This window comes from Podarcis pityusensis, assembly GCF_964106645.2.
Source record: "Podarcis pityusensis genome assembly, chromosome: 5".
Classification (NCBI taxonomy): Eukaryota; Metazoa; Chordata; class Lepidosauria; order Squamata; family Lacertidae; genus Podarcis; species Podarcis pityusensis.
Window position 1 is genome coordinate 50,170,883 of NC_138032.1, and position 15,917 is coordinate 50,186,799.

General features: G+C 41.3%; 2 protein-coding genes across 10 annotated transcripts in view; both read left to right on the forward strand.

Moving 5' to 3' along the window:
• Positions 1-11,388, forward strand: part of TDRD1 (tudor domain containing 1) — a 31,312-nt gene extending 19,924 nt beyond the window's left edge. For all 5 annotated transcript variants that reach the window (XM_081005959.1, XM_081005958.1, XM_081005961.1 and 2 more), the window contains 11 exons: positions 560-814; positions 1,120-1,242; positions 2,097-2,207; positions 3,133-3,303; positions 3,819-4,073; positions 5,527-5,637; positions 6,246-6,359; positions 7,745-7,912; positions 8,620-8,829; positions 9,010-9,056; positions 10,229-11,388. In XM_081005959.1, the coding sequence (XP_080862085.1) occupies positions 560-814; positions 1,120-1,242; positions 2,097-2,207; positions 3,133-3,303; positions 3,819-4,073; positions 5,527-5,637; positions 6,246-6,359; positions 7,745-7,912; positions 8,620-8,829; positions 9,010-9,056; positions 10,229-10,333 (1,670 nt within the window). In that variant the 3' untranslated portion in view covers positions 10,334-11,388. The remainder of the gene's footprint in view (positions 1-559; positions 815-1,119; positions 1,243-2,096; positions 2,208-3,132; positions 3,304-3,818; positions 4,074-5,526; positions 5,638-6,245; positions 6,360-7,744; positions 7,913-8,619; positions 8,830-9,009; positions 9,057-10,228) is intronic.
• Positions 11,389-11,501: 113 nt separating this feature from the next.
• The window catches only part of VWA2 (von Willebrand factor A domain containing 2), a 39,852-nt gene continuing 35,436 nt past the window's right edge, over positions 11,502-15,917 (forward strand). For 3 of the 5 annotated variants that reach the window (XR_013986561.1, XR_013986562.1, XR_013986563.1), the window contains exons 1-2: positions 11,502-13,094; positions 14,058-14,188. The gene's annotated coding sequence lies outside the window, so the exon portion shown is untranslated. Of the gene's footprint in view, positions 13,095-13,697; positions 13,720-14,057; positions 14,189-15,917 lie in introns of those variants that run through there. The other 2 variants (XM_081005969.1, XM_081005970.1) reach the window with 2 other exon arrangements.

Sequence of the window (15,917 nt, forward strand, 5' to 3'; positions counted from 1 at the left end):
CATTAAAAGCTTGCTGTGCCTGAGGCTCATAGTATGAAATACTTAACATAGTTCAAATTATTCTTTTTCCTAGAGTTGGCAGCTTTGTGATATTCTCTAGCCCTACCTTGTTCATATTGGGTTTTGGATTGTCACTGACCTGGTAATCCTAACTATGCCAGGCAGTGGCCCAGAGCTGTGTTCTCCCTGAGCAGACTTGCCTGACACTTCTTGCAAACGTAGGAGGCATAGCAGAAAGGGCAAAACGTTAGTAGCGATTTGGTGCTTCCCTAGAGGCAAGAAAATGTCTTGGGTCAACACTGCATAGATATTAGTAAAGCCTCTTCTGATAACAAAGGAACATTTTTGTGCCATTTTGTTGTTTCGGGAATATGAAATAGAGAATTATGTGCTGGGTATGCAGATAATTGGTTACCTGATCGAAAATGTTAGAAATATACTTTTATTGCTGATGGACTTATATCATTACAAAGAAAATTCTGTTACAAAGAAAAATAACTAACTTGTAAAGGAGTAAATTTTTTATTTTCTATTTTTTAAACCCGTCTCTTATTTCAAGGTGTAAAGCCAGCATCTGGAACCTGGTCCACAGAATCAACTTCTGTTATGAAGAAGCTGGTGCAAAATAAAGTACTCACTATAAGAGTAATAAATGAGAAGGACAAAACTTTTGTGGTCAAACTTACAGATGAATCCAGGACTCCAACAATAAATGTGTCTAAATACCTTTTAGAGTTGGGATGTGTAGTGGAAGAAGCCACCACTGTCCCAGCAGTGCTTGAAACAAGCACTGGGACATTACAAAAAATGCGTGGTGAGTATGCGAAAACTAACTAGCTTGAGGACTTGAGCTGTATTAGTAATTTACTGTGAATATTACAACACTGAATAAGACTCAGATTTAGGAACAGCATTCATTATTTTTGCTGCTCCACTGTTACTAATCACATATTTATTGTACCTAATCTATAATACTCAGACAACGTCTAAATCTCCCTGTGAAACTAAAAATGGGGAAATATATTAGAGTTTGCTGATGGGGATCTGTTAAATTTCCACCAGTAGAATGAACATTGAAAAAACATAACTCCTAATGATTATTTTTATATTTATCTATAGGTCAACAGCTGGACAAAATTGATTGGTCAAGGGTCACATTAACAGCCAAACAGGTGGTAAATGTGTTTGTTTGCGTGCTACACAACCCCAGCAAATTCTATTGCCAATTGTTAGACAATAACGGTACATCTTTCTTTTTTTCCCTTTGAGTGTTCTGTTCCTTGTGTATCAATTTTTATATTTCAACCATCTATAGCTCTCTTTCAGTCACATGCCCCAACACTCAGCCTGTTATTTACATATCTATCCAGTGTCCTCAAACAAGTATGATTCAGAAACCTGGCAGGTGTGCCATTGTTTTTTTCACTCACGTAGTTGTTTGTGCAAACAACTTTACTTAGATAGCATTCATCTTGTGGAGCAACCTCTTCCATTTTGCACAGTGAATATTAAGAGGGCATAATTCTGTCACACTTCTGCATGCATCTTGTTTGGTTCTCTCCCCCCCCCCCCCCCCAAGTTAGTGCAATAATGGAGAGGAATGTAAACAGTAACTCTAGCTACATTTTGTCCTATTGCTCAATAGCTTTATACAGCAAAACCTTGGTTCCAGAATGGCTCCGTTTTGAAATGTTTCAGCTCCCGAATGCCGGAAGCCGAACATCCGACACGGCTTCTGCTTGGGTGCAGGAAGCTCCTGCAACCAATCGGAAGCCACTCCTCGGTTGTCAAACATTTCGGAAGCTGAACGGGCTTCTGAATCTGATTAAGTTTGACATCCAAGGTTTGACTGTATTTATAAACTGTTTTCAAACTCAGCACCATCATTGGTACACTTATTCAAACTTCCTATCATATGGTTATGTAGCAATTCTGTGGCAGCAGTATTGCTTGGTGGAGTTCTTCCATATTAGCTGTTTTAGAAAAGGTTGAGATGTTAGCTGACTTAAGCCATATATTGGAAGGAAGGCCTCTAGACTTTTCTCATTAAACTTTTGACAGTGGTTGGTGTTGTAATTTCAATCTTAATTTTGCAGGCTTGAATGCTTTGGAAGAACTCAATATATCTTTAGCAGCATACTGCCAGAAAACAGCCCCAAACATTTCCAAAGTTACAAAGGGAGATGTGTGCTGTGCTTATTTCTCTGGTGAGTAAGTTTACTTATTGCTCATAATCTTCTGTATTGCATTGATATTTTATAGAAATCACATTTCTCTGTTTGCTGTGGAAAGTATCCAACTGAGTACTTCCGACACCTGGTGCATTTAGACATACACTGAGCAATTGAAATGTCGTGCAGTTCATGGCCTTGGCTCCTTTCACCCCAATACCCTAGAAGGAAAGGCATCCAGCAGAGCAATGGAGCAAGAACTGCATTGTCGCAATTTACGAAACAGGAGATTTCATTCCATGCTAATAATGCTAATACGAATACTGCTCAAGACAGTTTGCAAAAAAATAAACAGTAAAAATGCAATAGTATAATGATGGTAATACATAATGTGATAATTCTTAAGAATTAACAGTTCCTATAAAATGTATCAGAATTGAAGTAAGCACACCACTTACCAATAGGTCAGTTATTAATATCCCAAAGAAGCCCCAAAGCTGATACCATTTGTACCTAGACAGCACCCCAGGCACCCAGCGTTTATGCCTAAACTCAAAAGGCCACAAATACCCTCTCAGTTCTCCTAGCAGCTACTCCCTTAAAAATATTCCTGCGGCATGGCAGAGGGAAGCTGCCATCTTCTGATGGCAAAGAAGAGTCTCCTCACTAAGCTGTTGCCAGGGCTGAAGATAGGTCTTGATATGTATATTATTTTTTGATTATTATCCATTATCCTTCAATAGGATATTAGTACTTTTCTTGCAATATGACAGAGTAACTTTAACGTCTGACTAAAAATTATATCGCTTTGAAATAGGGGTAGCATGAATCTGCTGTATCTGTCTACGCCCAAGTAAGACATGAAGCAAAAGATCAGACTACTGTTTTTAATGAGAGAGTAAATTACTTGTATGCTTATTGGATATTACAAGATCTTTGTCTCTGTCTTATTTTAATTTAGGTGATGGTAGATGGTATCGGGCTTTGGTGAAAGAAGCCAGTTCATTTGAAGCTTTTAAAGTTCTGTTTGTAGATTATGGAAACTGCGAAGAGGTAACTCTGGACAAAATCAGACAGATTACATCTACATTTATGAAACTCCCATTTCAAGCAATTGAATGTTCATTGTCAGGTACAGTTACCTTACTTCAGTAGAAATCTCTTGAACTGCAATAAGATATAAAGTTACACTGTTTTAAACAATATTTCTGTTTAAGGTGTATTCCTGAATCTAAGATCCAAAATGTTAATCTGTTAGGCACTTGAAGCCTGTATCTCAGGCTATATTGTCCTAAGGGAATAGGAGTAAGAAAACAGTTAAGCCACAACCAGCAGAGTAGTGTAGGATAAATATGACCCAGAAGCTGTTCTAAATTAGAAATTAATAAATACTGAAACTGTCTTTATTCTTGGATATTCCTAAGTTTTCCATATGTTAATCTTTTACATATTTATGTAAAAGATTTTAAATTTATGATAACAGGTCCCTAAGGTTTTCAAAATCCTCTAATACATTTATAGTACAGTTTATTCATTTTTACTGAGATACAGGTTGTCTAGTAACGATAAGGGACTTGCAGTCTTAGTAACATCAAGAGCATTGTCTAAAGAGTCCCTAATGGCTGCTTAAATATTTTTTCCCCTCAGGTGTAAGACCCATAAATAAGGAATGGACAACAGAAGCTACAACAACACTTGAGACGTTCACAGCTGGGAAGAAAATTCAGGCCAGAGTAGTTTCTTTAACGAGAAATGGTGCTGAAGTAGAGCTTATTGACAATTCTGAGAGTGGTCCCATAGTGATCAGCGAATATTTAATTAAGAATAATTTAGCTTTGAAAAAGGAAATAGTGTCGGATCTGAATGTGCAGCCAGGTGAATTGACAGACAGTGATTCTCAAGGTAATGTTACTAACTTTTAAAAATGAAGAATATGCATAATGTTTGTTTGTTTTGTGTAGGTATAGAGAATGTGCTGTGGCGTTAAGCATGTCAATTAGCAAATGTGATAAATTATTAACTCACCAAGTACGTTTTGAACTTTCTGTTGATGAATGTTATCACATTGATGGAAATGGGCATAAAACTTGGTGGTTCTCCATAGATGAGCTGAAAGAACTAAAGCAATAGTACACTTCAATAACAGTATAGATTTCAAAATTAAACATCACGAAATTCATTACCCGTGTAGAGTTGTTCCCTTCACAACAGGCTATGTAACATATCTATTTCTGTAAACTATGGTCTAATTCACACATCGTTGTAAACCACAGGTGGACAACCAAAGGGCAGCATGCAGCCCTTGGCCATTCTCTCTGAGGCCTCTCAAAGCCCATGGAACCATGGCAACCTTTCCACCAGCTGGGTGATGGGGGAAAGAGAGCTCTTCCCATACAGCTTAGCAGCAGGAGAAATGGCACGTGCTGAGAGGAGCCTTTAACTTCCTCCTCAAAAGCTTCTGATCCAGACAAGATTGGTGTTCCCACACGGCATCAAGAACACAAGGGGCAGGGATTAACATCCATTCCCCCACTACTTCCTGTGCAGATCAGCTAGTGGGGAGATAGTGTGTATAGTGTGCACATGTGAATTATGCATTGAAGGTGTGTGAGAGTGTTGTGTATGTCTTATTTAAAAGCACTGTCCAGTGCTGACTGTGCCCATCCACTGGCTTCACATCTTTTATAAGTGGCAGCATATAATTGTCAGAACAGTTAGCACATAAATAATCTGTTTTGTAAATCTTCAAAGGCAAAGATGCATTGTCTGGCAATATATGTCGGTACATATACCCTGCTACTATTTCCGTGGCTTTTTTTTGGTCCTATCTTCAGCAATATGGATATTTAATTGATGCCTACTAAGGATCACAATCTGATAATTGGGATCACAATTACTGATAATTGCAAAGTCATTCTAAGAAAAAAAGAAATGAAAACTGATGAGGGGAAAGGAAACTTACAAAACAATGCATCCCTTAGGCCCAACACTGGATTTTTGCCATTATGTGGAGGATTCCCCCAGCTGTTTCCTCTGTCCTGCTTGCATGCAGGTAATGCAAAGGGCGATTGCAGGGAGTGGAAGATTCATGCATGCCTTCCATAACCCTGTCCACTTCTTCTGTGTGCCATGTGGCTCCTCATGCTATTTGCATGCATGCATGCACAGGTGATGGGGAACAGGGATTCAGGCTCCACCAGTATGCATCATATGTGTCCATACTCAGGTGGGATCAGGTCCCACTTTTCTGTAATGTAGACTCCATCCTGAAACTAATGGCAGGTAATTTTCATAACCAAGGTCAGCCACATAAAAGTGCTTAGCAAATTATTTTCACTTGTGTGTAATATTGCAGGATGCATACAGTGGACAACAACAGAATTTCCGGTTGGTGAAACTGTGCCTGTTCATGTATTAGATGTGACAAACCCTGGTTTATTCTATGCTGTACCCACAAAAATGAAAGGTAAGGACTACAGAATGCTGTAAGTTGACATAGATTTTCTTTATGTGGGCCCCATTCAGTCATAATAGAAAACAATGTTTTTCACTATGTAAATGACCATGACAAAATTTGGTCACAAATGATCATTATTCCCTTCCATTTTTAGTGCCTGTAAGAAGACTAGAAGCTTCTATGTCTTAATTTTAAACTAACCACAGTTTCCCATATGATGTTCAGATTTGGAGAGTTATGGTTTATTTATGAATTGTTGTAAAACCATTATTTATGACCCCATGGTGTGTTAAACTTCAGTTTAAAGAGGCCCATTGTTACGTATCTGCACCAGAAGTGTGCAAGGACTTAAAAAAAACCCTGCACTAGTTGAAAGTTTTATAATTTGGGAACTTGAGTTACTGAAGGAAGAAAGGCGGTACTGATTACCATACATTTAAAAAGAAAACAAAAGGAAATACTTTAGGTTTGCAAATTCGCTACTTTATTATTCATATGTTATCCAAGGAAATTTAGCTTAACATGCTTCCAGATGCTAGAATGTATTTGCTCATAGACTTTATCAGGATAGGTGAGTGGTAGAAGATACAAAACATTACACTTCTTTTATGTTTTAGTGGATCTGCAGAGACTCCATAAGCTAATGACTGGACTTGCAGATTACTGTAATTCTCAGAATGATTCCAGTTTCAAGCCAAAAGTTGGTGAACCCTGTTGTGCCAGATTCACAGGTGAAAAAATGAAAAAGTGTGTGTGTGTTTGTGTATTAGAAAATGTTAAGATTACTTCATAAAAAGGAAAATATTTTAATTACTTTCTTAAAATGTCTAAAATAAGCCTATGGAGCTTGTAGCCTACAAGAGGGAGATGATGGCTTGGGTGAATTTCACACTGTCAATGTTTAAAATAGGTAACTCCCAGTTCTTGCATAACAGCTTAGTTGGATGAAATGGTATCACAGGAAAGAACAATTTTCTTGGGTAGCATACTATGGGTAATATGATGAAGACCATATTATCAAGTGGTAACCTTTACTACTGGGACGCATGTGGCACTGTGGGTTAAACCACAGAGCCTAGGACTTGCCGATCAGAAGGTTGGCGGTTCAAATCCCCCAACGGGGTGAGCTCCCGTTGCTCGGTCCCTGCTCCTGCCAACCTAGCAGTTCGAAAGCACGTCAAAGTGCAAGTAGATAAATAGGTACCTGCTCCAGCGGGAAGGTAAACGGTGTTTCCGTGTGCTGCTCTGGTTCGCCAGAAGCGACTTAGTCATGCTGGCCACATGACCCGGAAGCTGTATGCCGGCTCCCTTGGCCAGTAAAGCGAGATGAGTGCCGCAACCCCAGAGTCGGTCACGACTGGAACTAATGGTCAGGGGTCCCTTTACCTTAACCTTTACTACTACAGTAAATGAGTGACCACCCAAATGGATTATACATACAGCCCTTCAGTAACCTGAAGTATCTAACTCTTTTTGGAGGCCACGGAATTTGACAGCATACATCCTCGCTTCTTTCTCTGGGTCCAATGAATCAGTTGCCTCCTTAGGAGAAAGATAGTCCAGAATTGGGTTGCTAAACAAGTAACAGTATCTTTAATTGGTGTGGCTGTCTCTAACTGCATAGAGATCTCTTCTGCCCTGGTGGGAATAACATAAGGAGTAGCAGCTATACAACCAAGGCTTGAAAATCCCTACTGCTGTTTTCATCTATGTACTGATAGAGCAATAGAAACATATCCAGAACTACAGTGATAGTATTTCAGCATTTAGGACCTCTTTGTCTAGGTTCAAACTAGGGAGGCATGCTATTCACTCTGCAGTCTTTTTTAATCTTTTCTGGCCAAGTGGTGTGAACTTGTAATGTAAATTCCTCACAAGTAAGCTGACTTTTCTGGTTGCCAAATAATGTGAATCAAGTGGCATCACATCATCTAAAGGCAGTCCAGTGAATCATAATTTCTAAATCTCTTAAGTTGTGAAAATCTAGCTTTTAGGGAAATGCTTACTGGTTTCAGGTTTAAGAGAAATCTCTTTTAAGCAGGATATACAGTTTCACATAATGGTAAGCCTCTTAAAACATAAAATGGTAAGTCTTAAATTTTGTTCACTTTTTTAGGTGATGACACCTGGTACCGTGCTGTCGTTCTGGAAGTTTGTGTATCTGAAGTCAAAGTGGCATATGCAGACTATGGAAATGTGGAAATATTGCCATTATCTAGGCTTCTACCTATAACTGCCCCCTACTTGGAACTACCTTTTCAGATACTCAAGTGCTCCATTGCAGGTAGCAAACCAGCTAGAGCAATTCGTCAAAAAACCAAATGCCTTAATATGAATATATATTCACATGTATACAGAGCCTTGAATTTTAATGTGTTAATAAGCAGTGCTAATGTTATCTTGTAATTTTCTTGTGGAAATCCCTTGGAGAATAAAAGTGGAATGTAAATATGAAATTAAAATTGTCAAATGTTCCATAGGGCACATGCCAGAGGTAAAAGCAGGTGCAAACATAAATGTTTTCTTTGTACTGTAGGGTAGTTTTGCACACATTCACACACCCCTCTATCCTCCAACCAGGCAAGCAGGAGGCATCAAAGTTTCAAGGGCACATTCCAGCTAGGCAGAAACACTCAAAGAGAGTACAGGACAGGTTAGGGTATAGCCTGGGAAGAGGGTGTGTAGCTGAGGAAGAGGCGGAGCCTGGATAGATCCTAAGCGCCAGACAGAGAGGACTAGAAGGGCCACAGTTGGCCTTGAGGTCTGAGGTTCCCCACCCCTGTCTTAAAAAAATTGCAAAAACTATTCTTGTGGTGGCAGAGTTCATGTGCAGGAAGGATTGCAAACGTATTCAAATATGGACAGAGTAGTTTTCATTATTTTAATGGCACTGATTTTAAGAAAAGCAATGTAAACTGTCAGATTTGTAAGCACTAGCATTGTAAAATGTCAGTAGCATAGATTTGAATTTAAGGTTTATTTGTATTCTAGGAATTATGGAACTGGATGGAAAGTGCTCCATCTTAGCAGCAGAGAAGCTGAAAAGTTTTTTACTGAATGAGAGTGTGACAATTACAGTGAAAGGAGTTAATAAGAATATTCATATAGTAACTGTCAAAAAAAAATCTGGAACTCATACTATGAATGTAGCTGATGAACTAGTAATCGAAAACTCAGCAAAAGATAGCAACATTGAGAATCGTAAGTAATTTACCCTGAGGTAATTTCTTGCTAAAATGTAACCCACATGCTTACTATAAAGATTTGAAAACTTTGTTAATCGGTACCTTATTTTACAAAATTGGAAATGCCTTGCTATGGGCAGCCTTATTGCTGTTCAGTGGTGTAGCAAGAAGCTATATATATTTGTTTTTCTTTCAGGATGTGTAAAAAACACTAAGTGCTGTTGTATGGAGCTGAGAAAGCAAGTAAGTTTCAATTTGGAGTTGAAGTTCTGTTTGTTTCCAAATCCTGATTGCTTGCAGAGCCAATGCAAGTTTGTTTTGGTTTGGTATTTTGTATCCACCTTCAGACCAGAGCTGGTCTGCCCATAATGCGGGGTGAAGCGCTTGCCTCAGGCAGCAGAAGTGCCAGAGGCAGCGCTCCACCCACCCCACCACTTCTGCCACTGAGAGGGAGGTGTTCTGGCTCACAGCGTTGCTGCTGTCAGCCAGAAGTGAGCAGCACCCTGGATCCTGCTCCATGCATGCCATTTGTGGCTTGGCAACACTTAGAGGAGCGCCTTGGATCCTGCCAAGTTCAGCAGGAGCCCGGGCACGGCAGTGGCAGAAGTGGGGTGGCATGGGCAGGAGCAGGAGGCAGCAATTCCCATTTTGCCTCAGGTGGTGAAACAAGACAGGCTGCCCCTGTTCAGACTGCATCGTGGATGTTGAAAAGGTAGCAAGACTGTCAGTTATGGAAACATCAGACACTGGTATAAAACATGTTTTTTAAGAGGTTGCTGCCCAGCTCACTTTATTCTCCTAAATAAAACTTAAGCATTGTTTTCTAGCTGAAATTTGGATGGCAAACAATATTGACTTCAAAATGTTACTGTATTTCATCAGCTTTCCAACTGATTTTCAGTATACTTCAGTTGATTTTGAGAGATGAGTTTGGATCCAAAAGCTCCCTTCTGACAGAAGGTGCATTTGCATTCAACCTGAGATCATGATGTAGACAGGTTTGAGTATTACAAACTAGTTAGCTTAGGTTTTGCTAAGTGTGCTTTTTCTTGCTTTTTAGTATGTGTGTTGTGTGCTTGCTTATTTTTCCCATTTTTTGTTAGGAGTGTTTTATAATAATAATAATTTATTATTTATACCCGGCCCATCTGGCTGGGTTTCCCCAGCCACTCTGGGAAGCTGCCCATGTTTGGTTTTGTTGATGTGTGCATTCTGCTGGCCTTGCCTGTTTGGGGGGGGGGGTTCTAATTGTTCTAATTTATTTTTTTGACTTTGTGTGACAGGAATACCTCTTTTTTGTTTTTGGTTGGGTCTTTTCACTGAGCATTACCAGTTTTACCTGATGTGAAATGCACCCTCCAGGCCTAAGACAAAATTGTTCCATTATAATGGCTGTTTTTTCTACCCTTTCATAGGTTACAAAGCTTGAACAGATTATTTATTTTCTCCTAAAAGATCGCTTTGGTGAAGAAAAAGTTCCTGAAATGATAAAGCTCTTTGAAGAAGCTGTGCTGGAATGAACAGCATAGTATAGTTGTTGAGTACTGTTGAAATCCATACTGTTCACTCTAACCGAAGCCTGTAATCTTAAACTGTTTAGTTGAAAATACATTCTGTTGACATGTCAGAATGTAACTACTTAAGTACATAAATCAAGGTTTATTTCCTGTCTTGCATTTTGGATTGCATGCTTGCCTTCAGAGAATGGTCTGGGCAGTGTTTGTTTTCTCTCTCTCATCCCTTATCAGTGTAACCAATTGCATCTTTATCATTACTCAAGTTGCAAAGATCAGCTTCCTCTGTGTTGATCTGATCAGAAGTTTAAAGGCATGATGCCTTCTGGATAGAAGGATTTTTACTTCAATCTCTTAAGAAATTATTCAGTCCAGACACGACAATTTATTTAAATCTTTGTCCCCATTAAGTAGCCCATAAAGGCCTCAATTATTTGGCTTAAAAATCTGTATTTAAGTTTCTTATGTGTCTAATTTTAAAATGGTTTTTCAGAGGTATTTAGGACTTCACATAAAGAAATAGATTTGTTTAGTTATTGTAGCTAGTAGAATTGTGGGTTTGTTTGTTCTTTTCATTTTTTGAACCCTTTTTCCTTTTTGGGGGAAATGTAAGTTGATTCTCTTTGTTTTTATTATTTAAAAACTACTCCTAAACTCACCCAGACTGCAGTCCTCACCCCTCTCCTGATGATGATGTGCTGGGAAGGATTAGGATGGTGTGTGTTTAGGTGCAGAGACTGCTGCTGAATCTGGGCAGGTGTCAACTTCCTGCCTCTGGTTCTCCCACTGTTGATAGTTAGCACAAAACCCTGTTTCAGGTTGGAGGTAGGTGATGGAGGCTTTGGATATGGGATACAAAGCAGGAGTGGTCCCCTAAAGGACCCAGTTCCCAGGCACGTCTGTTGAGTCAACTCAGTGGATGCAGCAAAAAGCAGGAGAAACTCTGCTCTTCCCCCGCCCCCTGGCTGTAAGGTCTTCATATGCAGCTGCAGGTTAGAATTGCTCAGTTAGTCCTATTGGTCACAGTGAGGTTTACTTCTGAATAAACATCTATAAGCTTGTGCTGTGAATCTTCTTTACATCGAAACATTTTACTCTTGAGCCTGTTCGTGCATGGCCTTCAGTCACAGAGAAGTGCAACTCCGAATTGATCATACACTTCACGTTGTGACTAGGTTACTAGCAAAGGCTAGAATTTAAATGTAACTACACAACTTCTGCAGATGAACAAGGTCCATGATCACTTAATTTAGTTCTCAGGATAAGATTACACTGAAGCCTGCTACAATGGAATCTGCCTGCAGGTGGTAATAGCCCACTCATATAGTTACAGAGTGTTACCTGTTCTCTGGTCTCTCAGCTGGTGGGCCCCTGTCACAAGGCAGAGAGCTGTGCTACATCTAAGTCAGTGGTTCCAAATTTTGCCACACACACCTGAGTCTTTGTGCACCAATTAATAGTTTTTCTGCCTGTTGTTGTAGTTGTAATGTGCTGTACTAGATGCAGTCAAATCTTTAATTGTAGTTTATTTGCTGTGGCTGTTACTGTATTGCAATCCGAATTCCATAGAATTCAAACTATAATAGCATATAAGAAAGAAAAGCAATTGAAATACAATTAAGAAGCAGTGTGAATACTTAATTTGATTATGCCCTATCTCCTGTCTTCAACCATCGCAGACCATGATTGTGAATCCCTGATCAAAATGGATGCAAGCCTAACAGTTTGAGAACCCCTTTGGTTTATTCTTTCCACAGCAATGAAGGTGCTTTCTAGGAGTAAATGTGTAAAGGATCAATAAGCATCTTGGGAGACTATGCATGCATTTATGTATGAGCCATGGGGTGATTGGGGATTTGAGAATTGTGGCTGTAGTTCATGATAACATACTTGCGGGGACATGAGACTGGAATAGCTCCATCAAACGTTAGCCAGTGTTTGGTGAATGGAAAACAAGTCAATTTCCTTCAAATCAACTCCAACATTAGTCGAGATAGAGCCCTCACCACAGGCAATGAATGAGGGAAGCACTTTAAATCCACGTTGTCTATGAGGAAGAAAGGGCTACTCGTGCTTTGCCCCAGCAGCCTGAAAGGGAAGCAAAGCAGGGTGGGTCTGTGCCCCCAGTCTCCTCTGGCTTTAGCTCTGACCCCAGTGTGTAATTGCTTGTTGACATTCCTGGCCGGCATTCCTCACCTTAAAGGTACATTCCTCTGGGTCAGGAAGCCACCCGCCCCGCCGCTCCTTTGGGAAGCGCCTCCCTCCCACTCTCGTTCAAATGGGCAGCAGCTGGAGTTCCGCCCGAAGCCTCGAGGTTGGCTTGGTTTGGAGGGCGAGGGGGGCGTCGATCAGCGCGTCATTCGCACCTCCTTCCGCGGGCACCCGGTCAAAAGTGCACGGGGCGGGAGGCGGAGGTTAGGAGGGGAAGAAGGGGCTTTCCTGGGATCGCCAGGCTGTCCGCTCGTAGTCCAGGATCGGTGCAAGCGCAACAGCCGTCGGAAGGCATCAAGGCGCTTCGGCGACAGCTGTCTCTGCGCCTCGCCGGAGGAGGAGAGAATCTGCCCCACGGCCACTATTTGGGGTGAGCGGCCGATGCAAGATCTGCCTGCGCTGCAGCGCAGTCCGTGACATAGAAAGGGGAGAGAAAAGGACGGCTAGGTGTCGAGAGCACCTGGGGGTGGAGGGATAAAACTTGACCTCGCCTTCCGTCTTGCAAAGATTGCTCTGCTCTTCCATTGCTTCCGTCTGGGGATCCGCAAGGGAATCGGTAAGTTCCACGAGCGTCTCGTTCGCGATTTGCAAAGGGAGCAGCGAGTTTACAGTAGGGAGGCTGCAAACCCTAAGCAAAAGTAAAACGAAAGCTGCGTGCAGGGTCAGAGCAAGGGGGACACCGCGCATGGTTCGGCCCTGCGCTCAGCAGCTTGGAGATCTGTGGCGGCAGAGCAAGCAGCGCTTCGGGGACAGAAATCCGGCAGACCCATCCGATGAAGAAGGGAGGAGAGAAGTGAATGCCCCGGACGGTCCTGGCATTGGGAAAGCAAGCGCAGAAGTAGCGGAGGGCGAGCCTGCCGGCGGGGCTTGAGTTTCAGCATCCTTTCGATCCGCAGCAATGCATTTGGGCGCTGGGACTCCAGGAATTGCTCTTTGAAATGAGGGCCCCTCCCGCACCAGCTCCTGAAGACGCGCAACGGTCCGAGTGCAGCCGGTGGCACGTTTTTGCAACTTTTAGGAAAAAAAACTGCTCAACGTAGGGCGGGGTGGGGGCTTCGGGAGTCTTGCAACATCCCTCCGCCTCCCAGTGTTTATTACAGTTGTAGACTTTCACGGAACTAAAATATCATGAAACAGTTCTCAAACTTTCAAGTTCTCCAGAACTCTTCTGCAAGACTTGGGTATGAAGTATGGGCGTAGCCAGGATTTATGTTGAGGTGGTGGGGACACGACACTCACCTACCATCTTCCTCTGTCTCTCTTAGTTAAGTATTTTTATTTATTTATTTGAATGGGGGGGCAGCTGTCCTGCCTTCTCCCATAGTATGAAGCAAAATGGGCAAAACCCCAAGAGTTTGCAGTCCCAACTTCATTAACATGCAGCCTTAAAAAGAGTTCTGGAGAACTTGAAAGCTTGATCACTATTACATTGTATTTGCCCCCAGAAAGAGATTACTCTGTTGTGACTTTTAGATACTCTTGAATGAGCTGACATTGCTTTCTCCATTTTTTCCCACAGAACCTTGTGCACAGTTCCTCCCAGTCCTGGACTAGCTACCCGTGATGGTATGTTAATAGCCACAAGCAGTTTCCTAGTTTCAGAGTTACCAAAAGGGGGCAGCTGTTGCCTGCAGTGCAAAAAAGCAAAAGGTGATTTATTTCTACATTCAATTTTCTTTTCTTTTTTTGGTTTGAGAGCAGTGTCTTGTTTCTACTCCGTGCAGTTAGATGGGGAGATAGGTATCTCCTTTGTCTATCTGTGTGCCTCAGGAACCGTGCCAGCTTCCTGGAAGCATACCTGTAAATAAAATGGATCCCTTTCTGCAAATGCAGCCACGACATGATCTTATCAGTGACATGTGCTCATCTGCTTTGCTGAGGGCCTCTCAGGGGCAGGTTTCTGGGAGCAGCTGCGAAAAATGTAGTTGCTGGTCTAACTGAATCAGAACAGTGAGTCGATAGGATGAGGTAAGGCAGAAATGTGGCTCCCAGAACAAGGAAAGGGATATAGTGGTAGAGCATAGGCATTGTCAGCCCAGGTTCCCAGATTCAACCATGGCACTGCCAATTAAAAGTTTGGAACAGGTAACATGCCTGGAACAGACAGGAAGCCTGCGACATTGGAGTGGCATGGGAGACTTTAGGAAGAACAACCTATTTGCCAGTCCCACCAAATGGTCCTATGTAAGATGTGCAAAGGGAAAACAAAATTTATTCCTTTCCCTTTAATGTAAGCCTAACCTATTCATCACTTTCTCTTTTCTCTTGGCCTAATCAATCAAAAATTGCATTGATGCCTCAAGGATATTTATATATTTTTCATGGATCTCGGCAGGGTGATTCTGTGGCAGAATGCATTGGGGAGTGAGTGGCCCATTGTAAGATTTTTAGTTGGACCAACGCCAACAAACTTACTATTCACAAATTGGCCATCTTGTATGCACAGTAAAACAAGGGCCATGTCTTGACTACTATGGGTTGGATGGTTTAGTGGGGATGTGCATGACGCTAGTCCACTGGGGTAGGATCTCATTTATTTTTCCTGAAGGGCTTTCAAGGCCTTGTTATGATCAAAAGGTAGCAAATATAGGCCAGATCACTATCAGCTGATGGATGATTATATGACTCACCAAACAAGAAGTGCACCTGCTCACCATTTTGCTCTTTGATTGCTCTTCTGTTAGCCCTAGATGATTCCAAATTCATTAAGTGTGTAAGTATCTGTAGCCATGAATTCTGCATCTTTTGTCTCAATAGGCATTTTAAATGTGATGTATATGAGTTGTTATTAGGCTAATTCTTGTATAAGGAAAGAAAGAGCACAGCCCTAAACATGTTTATTCAGAAGTAAGCCCAACATGGGAGTGCATAAGATTCCATCATAAGTCTCCAGCCTAAGTATCAATAAGCTGCTTTCCTCATTTTGCTTGCCTGTTTGGCTGCTTCATTGTGAAGATTATGAATTTTTGGACTACTCCACCCATTTTACAGCCGCAAACATGCTTACCAGTACTTCAGCATGCAGTAGGAAGTTGCATCAATCCCTCTGTGATATACACAGTAAAATATTTGTGCACATGTGCATAAAACACCATGTGAAGCTGCCATAAAATAGATTATTATCGGAACAAGCAGCACATGCTCATAGTTTGGATACCTCGTGATGCTGAATGTCTTTACCTCAACACAAAAAATGAACAAAAAATACATTTCAACATCCCACCAGGACCACAAGTTTGGCTTCATTCAAAGTTTGATTAACGGGGAAAGCAATAATAAGATCCAAGCTGATGTGTGATTAAATAGCAGTGGAATATCATATATACATGTGTAAAACTAGACCTTCCAAGGATAATACAGGGATTCCAAATTGTTTATG